At 45.5% G+C, this 10,456-nt stretch overlaps 1 protein-coding gene across 1 annotated transcript; it reads right to left on the reverse strand.

Moving 5' to 3' along the window:
* Positions 1 to 1,202: 1,202 nt before the first annotated feature.
* Positions 1,203 to 10,188, reverse strand: LOC101137185 (putative uncharacterized protein encoded by LINC01599). Its single transcript, XM_004055146.4, has 5 exons — positions 10,115 to 10,188; positions 9,026 to 9,323; positions 6,664 to 6,738; positions 2,687 to 2,855; positions 1,203 to 1,561 (listed from the first exon to the last, which is right to left on the reverse strand). The coding sequence occupies exons 1-5, from the start codon at positions 10,186 to 10,188 to the stop codon at positions 1,203 to 1,205; spliced, it is 975 nt and encodes a 324-aa protein (XP_004055194.1).
* Between the last annotated feature and the right edge of the window lie 268 nt (positions 10,189 to 10,456).

Here is a 10,456-nt window from a genome sequence, read left to right on the forward strand (position 1 = left end):
TCATTGCACTTAATCTTCACAGTAAATCTGTGAGGTTGCTACTAATTCTTCAGATGCCCAGAGAAGTCAAACTGAAGGCCTAAGTGGGAGCCTTGCTTCTTCTTTGTTAGACAGGAACCTGGCCGGATTTTTTGTGTTTGTTTGTTGGAGATAGGGTCTTGCTCTGTCGCCCAGGCTGGAGTGCACACTGCAGCCTTGATCTCCTGAGCTCAAGCGATCCTCCTGCCTCAGCTTCCTGAGTACTGTAACTACAGGCCTGCACCACCATGCCCTGCTAATTTTTTACTTTTTGTAGAGACAGAGGCTCGCTATGTTGTCCAGACTGGTCTTGAATTCCTGGGCTCAAGCAATTCTCCCACCTTGGCCCCTAAAAGTGCTGGGATTACAGGCAGGAGCCACTGCACTGGGCCCTAGCCTAGATTATTAAAGTACCTTCTGGCTCTGTAACATCCTATAAATCTAGCTTCATGGTCTTCTTCAGCTTTCCAAGTCAGCTACACCGGGGGTGGGGGTCCAGGAACGTGGGATTCTTCCTGACGTGCAAGATGTGCAGTGGCACCATCATCCTTGGATTCTACTTTTTGAATATGTTTTTTTTAGCCATGCTGGTTTTATTCATATAAAGCAGCACCCAAAGTGTTCTCCTGGAGCCTTTAAGAGCCTCCAGGACAAACAGAGCTTCTGCACACTTGATTCCAAACCTCCTCCTTGCTCTCAAAAGGTCAGACACCTCCAGAGTTTCTCTCAGGAGAGAGACTGAGCGGAGTTCCCCTCCTGTGGGTGTTTGGCTTGCATCAGGCCGCTGAGTGAGGCCGAACCACAGCAGAGTGATGTCACCTCACTTTCAGGTCTGCTTTCAAAGCACATATTAAAGTTTCTGATTCTACCACAGCCACACATTTTCTCAGTCTTCATCTTCCATCCCTGCCTTAAGCATTTCAGTCTATCCAGCTAATCTCTCTCTCTGTCTGTCTTTCTCTCTCTCGCTCATACACACACGCTCATACATACGCTCATACTCTCATTCATCTTATATTTCATAGTTCAAAATAAACATCAAAATTAAGGCTGTTCCCGTGACAAGAAAGTATATACAAAGAAGTGAGAGGCTGATTCATAAAACCGCCCGCATTCGGGGCTCTTTGGAACCATCCTCCTCTTTACAGGGCTGAGGGCTGCAATAAATAGAGCTCATCAGAGACTCAGACATACTCAGAATAAGAAGTGCACACATTTAATAGAGCAGCTGTGTTGGTCTGCGTTCCTGGAGGGGTGTGGGAGGAGACTGGCATCCATTCACTGCTCTGGAAAGGCTGTGCCAACAGCACCAAAAGGACCAAGGAAGTACCCAGTGCCGTGGGCGGCACCCACCAGGCATGAGGTCCACCGACTGGACCAGTCTCCTCGCCCACCCACTGGCCACGGCCACCAAGGGGCTGGCCACCAACACCGTACCCACCTGTGGGGCCTCCAGCCTCTTGGAGGTAAGGTGGGGCTGTGTGGGGGACTCCCCAAAACCCTCCCACCAGAACATCCAGGAGTGACTCAGTCTGGTGCGAGTCTGGAGTGGGAGGGGCAGGACCCATCCTGGGCAACCTGCAACTCCTCGGGGAGAAGGACACCAAGACTTCGAGGCCATTGGAGGCCACCTCCCCACAGGAAGGAAGAGCCTAGGCCTCCACGTCCTTAAGGAGAAAAATCCTGCCATCCAGGAAAAGGAGGCACCACTTTATTTCCCACTGGGCCTTCACTTCCTGTGGGACCTCTGGATGGTATTTAGCAAACAGAAATACAGAATACCCAGTTATATCTGAATTTCAGATAATTGGCAAATCCTGTTTCTATGTAAATATGTCCCACATACTGCATGGGGTACATTTAAGACTAAAACATTATTTGTTACTTATCTGAAATTTAAATATAACTGGGCATCTTGTTTTTATCTGGCAATTCTGCCTTCCTTATGGTCTTCCCTCTGGCCAGGCCTTCCCAGGTGAGAGTTAATTCTATGTGCTCTCAAGCAGAAATTTGTTCAGTTCAGATTCTCCTGGGATTCCTGGTGAAAAGGCAAAGATCTCAGGCCACATCTGTTGAATAGTATCTCTGGGGGTGCGACCCAGAATACACATTTTATTAAGTTGTTATCTAAGTGGTTCTGATATACATTTGTATTAGTTATCTATTGCTTCTGAACAAATTACCCTAAAAATCAGGCTGAAAACCACCAATATTTATCATCTTGCAGTTTATATGGGTGAGGACTTTGGGACTCACTTGGCCTTATGATCCTGGCTCGTGGTCTTTCATGGCGCTGCAGTCAAGATGTTTGTCATCTCAAGCCTTTGCTGGTGCTAGGGAGTCTGCTTCCAAGCTCACCTAACTGGCCCTCAGCAGGCCTCGGGTCCTGGAAACATCAGTTCCTCACCACAGGGACCTGTCTATAGGGCTGCTCACAGCATGGCATCTGGCCTTTCCCATGGTTAGAAAGGGAGATGGAGGGATGGAGGGAGGGAGAAAGGGAAGGGGAGAGAGGGAGAGAAAGAGAGAAGTGGGGGGTGGAGGTGAAGCACAAACACAAAAGTGAGCCCTCAAGACAAATCTACTCAAGGGAAGAGGGAAGAGAATTAACCAAGAGCATGAATGGCAAGAGGCGGGAATCCTGGGGGCTGTCTTAGAGGCTTCCCACCACCATGTTCAAGTTTGGGAATTCCTGCTATAGATCGGTCCTCAACACACTGGAGCCAAGACCACATTGTAAACAATGGGATCCAGTGTATTTCTTTCCTTATTTTTCCCTGCTTCCACTCCTCCTCCCTGTCCACTTTTTGGTGATCTGAGACAATAACAATGAAGAACTATAAAGAAGTGAAGAAGAAAAAGAAATCAAAATAGCAATCTTAGGAGGTTAAGAGTAAATTTTAAAATGCTGGCAAATACTGTTTGGGTAGAATGAAACTATATGCAAATCCCATGCATATATAGCTTTGTCCTAAAATGTCTTAGCATTCAGTGTGGTTCTTGGAGAATCTCCTGTGAGTACTAATGAAAATATAGAAGTAGGGTGATCAATCGTCTTAGTTTGACCAGGACTCTCCCATGTCTGGGCAGAACAATATGGTTGGTTACCGTTATAACAAGGAGCCAATAAGTCATTGCATCAGCCACTCTGCCCCCATCTAGAGACTGATGGGGTCAGCCTCGTGATGGAGTGGAGAGGACGCGGGTTTTGAGCTGCAGGCCCAGTATGTGCCTTTAGCTGTGGCCTTAAGCTATCTCATCTAGAAAACAGGAACCATGCATCTGCTTGGTAGAGCGTAAATGATACACAGGGGAGTGCCTTGTAAACTGAGAGGTGTCATCTCGATTTTAAAAAGAACCCCTCCTGTCAAGGAAGGTGAGATCAAAAATATCACCCCTTTTCACTTTTGCGACCAAGTCTGACATTTTCTCTTTCACGTAGTCTGGCCATGCCGACTTCCTGGAGAGGTGAACACAGCCCACAAAAGCCATATTACACGCGTTTAATTTTCATCTTAATTTGCCATTTAACCCCAAATTGATTTATACTATTCCCTCCAGAAAATGCTAATCTCCTCAAAAGAACAGTCATCTCTATTATATCCTCAGTGACAAGTTTCCCAGGAAATCTGTACCAAGTCCTGATGTAAAAGATGTGATTCATCTTTCACAGCTCTGGCGGTGTGACTCTCTCCTCTCAGGGAGAGAACTGTCCCCAGCAGCACTGTTTCCCTCACCCTCCTCCACTGCCATTCCTCAAGGTTTGGGAGTGAAAAAGTGAGTAATATTTAAATTCTGTTAAAGTGCTCATTCCCTCTCTTTTTATTTTTCTTCTGGGTTGTCTCATTCTGGGGAGTAAATGTGCAGGCCTGTACATTTATATGACCCAAAATCTCTAATTCAAAATGGCAATACCATTTTGAATGAACTCTATTTTTCTTGAGATGGGTCAATTGCAAGAATAGCCATAATTCTCTTCTATAATGATTCTGTCCATCGTTCTCCTTCACCCACCCCGGGCCCTAGATGTGAGTCTCAGGCACCCTACAAAGACCTTGGACTGATGATAATGCAGAGGAAAGATGATCTCAGTCTGTTCTGTTCCCTGCCACTTTGCAGCTATATGACCCTGGACCTCTCTTAGTCTCAATGGGGAGAAAGAGATCTGGCTGTCCCATGGCATCAGGTAGTTGTAAGGATGAAATAAACAAGATTAATATCAATGAAAGTCCTTTCAAAACCTTAGAGTACCATAAAAATAAAAGGTAGTTAGTTTATTCATTAGAGTCCTTCCGTTGCCATACGTCAGATATCTTGCCAGCTGAGTATTCCATTAGAATTATTACTTGCTTTGGTTACTGGGTGAGAATTTCTGCTTACTGGCCTTGGCGGGTTTACCTAATAATTTAATTAAATTATTTAAATTTAAATTACTGGAGGTAATTTTAAAACTTTCACAAATCTGCTGCCTGATGCTTTTTGTTTTATAGTTTTAACACTTAAGAGGCTAATTTTTGGCTGGTCTGAGTGCATTGGTGTTTACAACTAATGGATCATAACCAGTTACAGATTTCTTTATTCATTCTCCACTCCCACTGCTTCACTTGACTAGCCTAAAAAAAAAAAAAAAAAAAGGCTTAATTTTGCCCCTGCACTTTAGGCACACCACCATCAAGACCAGTTTACAGAGCATGTCCTTTCCCTGACATTCAAGATGGTGCGATTTCAGTTTACACAGAATTTAACTTTTAGCTTTATACCATTTCTATACAGATATGGAATTTTTTTAAAACCTACTTTTGCAATCAGCAGTTCTACCTCAATAAAATTGACTGTTAAAAAATGAGCCAGGCTTAGCTAATCTTAAACAAGTACCACAATTAAAGAGAAGATTATAAACACAGCTTCCCTCCCTGGTTCCTTTAGTTGCATGCAAGCTGGTAGTTAATATAAAAGTAAAACATTACCACCATGTCAAAAGAAAAGAGGAAACTTAAAAAAAAAAAAAGGTTCACCTACCAGCCTGATACCACACGTGGATAGACTGAAAATGAAACAAAGTGAATTGCTCCATTAACAGCATTCTTCTTCTGAAAGAAAAAGGATGGGAGGGTTGGGTTCAAAGACTCAACCTTATCCTACAGCGCTTTTTCATCTTTCCAGGGCATGTGGTGAGTGGGAGTTAAGGTCAGTACCTTGCATAAGATCTCTCAGCCAATTCTTGATGGAGCTAGGCAAAAATGTTGTGATGGTTAATTTTACATGTCAATTTGGCTGGGCCAAAGTGCCCAGATATTTGGTCAAACATTATTGTGGGTGTTCCTGGTGAGGGTGTTTTTAGATGACACTGACATTTAAATTGGTTGACTTTCAGTAAAGCAGATGGCCCTCCATAACGTCTGATAAGCCTCACCAATCATGTGAAGGCCTGAATGGAACAGAAGGCTGGCCTCTCCTGAGCAAGAAGGAGTCTGCTAGCAAGCAGCCTTCAGACCTCAACTGCAACATTAGCTCTTTACTGGGTCTTTAGCTGCTGGCCCACCCTGTAAATTTTGGACTGACCAGCCTCCATCACATGAGCCAATTCCTTAAAACCAATCTCTCTCTCTCTACGCACATCCTATTGTTTCTGTTTCTTTGGAGAACCCTGACTAGCAGAGATGTAAGGCAAGAAGAACTTTAAACAGCAGGATAAGAGTCTGAGCCATTTCCCTCCTCCACAGTAAATTCACTCACACACACACATGATTTTTAAGCTGAGATAGGAGTGTTGATTATTTCAAGGACATTGACTAGTGGAGTGGCTGTCAGAAGTTTGCAGCTCTGCCCTGCTGGGAGTCAAAAGGCTGGGCTGAGTCCCCTTCCCACAGCTTACTGGCTGGGGGGCCCCAGTTGAGTCATTTAACTTCTCTCAGCCTCGGTTTCCTCATCTGACAAAACAGAAAGCTCTTTGTAAACACTGCTATAGAGTGTCTGATATTATTTTTACTTACCATATTTCTTAAAGCAATGATAATAGCTAACATTAGAGGACTTTATATGTGCCAGGCTTTGTGCCAAGAAGATATATTATCTCATTTAATCTGTCCAACAACCCCATGATGTACGTAGTACCATGTCTCCACTTTACAAATGAAGAAACTGAGGTAGAGAGTTGAGCTGCCTGCCGAGGTCACATTGCGGGGATGTAGCAGAGCTGGGATCTACACCTGGCCTATCAGAACTAGGGAACATTTTCCCTAATGATTACCTCTGTAACTGCAGATGGTTATTTAACCACTTTAAGTTCTGATATTCTTGTATGTGCCATGGGATACCTGCCCATCTCCTAGGCCTGTTGTGAGAATTCAGGGAATGACATTTGGGAGTGACATCTAGCACACTGCGTGGTGTGCACTCAAAGGGTGTGAGAAGAATTTCTATTATAGGCACTTGTTATGTACTGAATGTTTATGGCCTCCCCAAATTCCTACGTTGAAATCCTAACCTCCAATGTGATGGTATTAGGAGGCAGGGCCTTTGGGAGGTGACTGGGTTATGAGGGTGGCAGGCTCATGAATGGTATTAGTGCCCTTATAAAAAGACACAAGAGCTTGCTCTCTCTTTTCTCTCTGCCAAGTGAGGACACAGCAAGAAGACACCCACCTGCAAACCAGGAATAGGGTCCACACTAGACGCCAGATGCAGGCACCTTGATCTTGGACTGTCCAGCCTCAAGAACTGTGAAAAAATTAAACAACAAAATTTCTATTGTCTAAGCCAGCAGTCCCCAACCTTTTTGACACCAGGGACTCATTATGTAGAAGACAATTTGTCCACGGACCGGTGGTGGGAGGCATTAAAGTCTCATAAGGAGCACACAAGCTCCATCCCTCACATGACAGTTCACAGCAGGGTTTGCGCTCCTGTGAGAATCTGACGCTGCTGCTTATCTGGCAGGAGGTGGGGCTCACTGGAGTGCTGCTCACCTCCTGCTCTGCACCTCAGGTCCTAACAGGCCATGGACCAGTAGCAGTCCATGGCTCAAGGACTGGGGACCCCTGGTCTAAGCCACCCAGTCTGCAGTATATGTGTTATAGCTGCCTGGGTTAAGACAATGTCCCATGTCCCAAAACACCAGTCCCTTCACAGGAGATAATTTAATCCCATGTGCTAATAGGGGAAGCAGCCAGGTTTGCTGGAAATTAATGACTACTCTGCCATAGTTAACAAAACCTTGTTTTAAGAAATATTTTTCTTGAAAAGAGTAGATGAATTTGAACAAATGTTTAATGTTAAATCTTTTGTTAAGTAAATACCTTCTTCTTGAATATATTTATGATTAGTTTATTTATACAGTCTAAACTACTCTATAACTCAGTTTTTGACATATCAAATAATCCTTAAAATGCTGATAAAATATATTTCATACTTTTAATTTTTAAATTTTATTTATTTATTCGAGACAGAGTCTCTCTCTGTTGCCCAGGTTGGAGTTCAGTGGCGTGATCTTGGCTCACTGTAACCTTTGCCTCCCAGGTTCAAGAAATTCTTGTGCCTCAGCCTCCTGAGTAGCTGGGATTACAGGCATATGCCACCACACCCGGCTAATATCTCATACTTTTAAAATATAGCTGTAAGATGAATGTATTAGTTTGTTGGGGCTGCCATAACAAAGTATCACAGACTATGTGAACCAAAATCTAACTGTGCCTCTCCCATCTTCTAAGAATATCAATCACACTGGTACCTGAGAGAGGAGAGCACACAAAGCCAGGAGCACCTACTGAACCAGTAACAGCAAGTAGTTACTTAGCCAGCGAAGTACACCACGAGGGAAGGAGAGAGAACTTCAGAACTTGGGGAAGGCCAGATGGGCCTCAGGATCCTGATACATGGGGTGTGAGTGGGAGAGGGAAGAAAAGATGGCCCTAGAGATAATTCCTATTTCCCCAACTTTGCTCTCCTTTCCCCTCCTTTTCCCTTGACCTCCCCCAATCAGGCCACATGGCCCTCTCTGACTCGCATATGCTACCCCAATCATCCCAGCAATGGATCCTTGTCAACTTTGGTGCTTTAATGTCGGGGCTTACGTCCCTTCCTTCATTCAACAGTGAAAACCTGAGGACATTAGGGTGAGCCATTTTCTCTTTCACATCTGTGTCCAAATTTAGCTACATCTCCTTCCATTCTCCCTTCCCTCCCAACCTTCACTTCCCTCCCTCTTCCTTTAGTCTTGCTGAAGAGGTGACTCTTTTTTTCAGGAATCAATCTGCCTGTGCTCAGCACGGTGCCTGGCCCATTCCTTCCCTCTAGGCTCTTCCACCCTTCGCTCCATCAATTATCCACCCGCTAGTCACCTCTGTTTATCTTCAACCACAACCTCCCTCCCCATGCACTTCTACAATCCTCTCAACCCAGTCTCTCTCCTGTTTCCTACCAAACTTTATGAAATAAGCTACTACTCTGACTTTCTCCACTCTTTTGCCCTGCTCTCCATTCATGTCTACTCATTTTTGTATTCCCTGTAGAACCTAGAACTCATATTGTAGGTGCTCAAGGAAAGACAGATTAATTATGGAACTGGATAATCAACTATTCCTGAGCAATAAGTGCAAGGATGGGGCAAGATGCAAAGAAGATGCTGTTCTTGTCTTCCAAGGAGGAGGCCGTGGAATTTGTGAGTTAAAATAGACACACAAAAAAGTCGGTAGATCTACACTGTGAACAAACAGAACAAAGTCTTTAAATGGAGGCATCGGGAGAGAGGCCCCCGGGACTGCAGTAACAGCTTCCTGTCCCCCTAGTGCTTATGTGAGTGCAGATAAAGTCATAGGTAAATCCTAATAAGGTGCAAGGACCGACCCCTGAGCCACAGTTGGGACTTTTATAAAATGAATGCCCATGGTGAGTATCTGGGATCCTCCCTTGTTGAAGATGGACAGTGTCCCTGGAGGGAGGAAGCATCAGTGGACAAATGGTTCTGTGCCATGGACAGCTCAGCACAGTGTGAATCAGTGTGGGGTACCCATGGATTCCTGAGTATCTGAGTGATGGAAGCCAGAACCTGTTCCTGGCTTTCCTTGGCTGTGCACCCCATCTCTCCAGCTATAAAATGAGGGGTGATGCTCTGAAGACATGAAGTGTGAGCAGCAACCTCTGGGTGATTTTCCACATTCTCTGCCCACTGTCTTCCGTAACCTTCAGGGCTGCGCCCCTCCAGGCAGCAGCAGCACTTCCCTCTCTGAGCAGCGTTGGCAGCTGAGAGGACACTGGTGGGCTGTGACTGCTGAGCCTTCCCCTGAGGTTCGGGCTTGGAGGGAGCCCTGTCCCAGGGGCCAGGATTGGTGAGAACTTGGCACCCTGGAAACCCAAGGTCCCAGTGCTGCCTGATCCTCCACAGCAGAGCTTCTCACAGGCTAGGCTGCTTTCAATCAGGTCTTGGAGCTCCCACAGACCAAAATAGTATTTACAGCCTGCCTGGGAAGGTCTACAACCCTAAATTCTTCTAGGAACAATGAAATCAGAGTATTGAGCTGAGGAGTTGTTTCATTTGATAGGTTGAAGGAATTAAAGGAAACATATTTGCAAAACCAGGTCACTCCACTATGCTCCAGTAAGAAGAGTAATAATAATTGGTATCAAATATTGGCGTGTCCCAGGTTCTGTCCTGTAGTAGCCACTCCCTTCAGGAACTTGCTCCTCTACATAACAATGGGCAGCTGGTACCCAGAGCACCTGCTGCATGGCCTGGCCTGCAAGATGCAGATAAGGAGAGATGATGACTTCTTGTCTTGAGTCACCTTCTGTGAAGAGAAAGCATGAGAGGAAAAGATTGATAAGATCTCATCCAGGATCAGCTAGGGCCCGAAAGGAAGCCAGCGTGGGAGACCGAGAGGAGCGGATCCATAGTCCATCTCCACCCCCTGCCATGCAGCAGGGGCTGAGGACCCTGCTCATGCAGAGATGCAGTAGATCTGCAGACAGCTGCTGTGAGCAAAGGTAGCTGGAAGTCCAGGTGCCCCATTTGTTCTTTTCAAATGTGGTACGCAGCTGAGAAGGGGAAAGAAGGAATCAAGCCGTTTGTAAACCGTGAGAAATACCCACAGGAACTCACATTTCCATCCAGATTTCAAGTTGACGTTTGGCTCTGACATCCATCTTACTGTTCAAGAACCCTAAGACCTCCATGGGTGAACATAACAAATGTCACCACCAGCCTGGGCATGGTGGCTCATGCATGTAATCCCAGCACTTTAGGAGGCTGAGGCAGGTGGATCACTTAAGGTCAGGGGTTCTAGACCAGCCTGGCCAACATGGCAAAACCCTGACTGTACTAAAAATACAAAAATCAGTCAGGTGTGGTGCTGCGCACCTGTAATCCCAGCTACTCGGGAGGCTGAGGCACAAGAATCGCTTGAATCCAGGAGGCAGAGGTGGCAGTGAGCCGAGATCACAC

The sequence above is a fragment of the Gorilla gorilla genome, chromosome 15, assembly GCF_029281585.2.
Source record: "Gorilla gorilla gorilla isolate KB3781 chromosome 15, NHGRI_mGorGor1-v2.1_pri, whole genome shotgun sequence".
NCBI classification, from domain to species: Eukaryota; Metazoa; Chordata; class Mammalia; order Primates; family Hominidae; genus Gorilla; species Gorilla gorilla.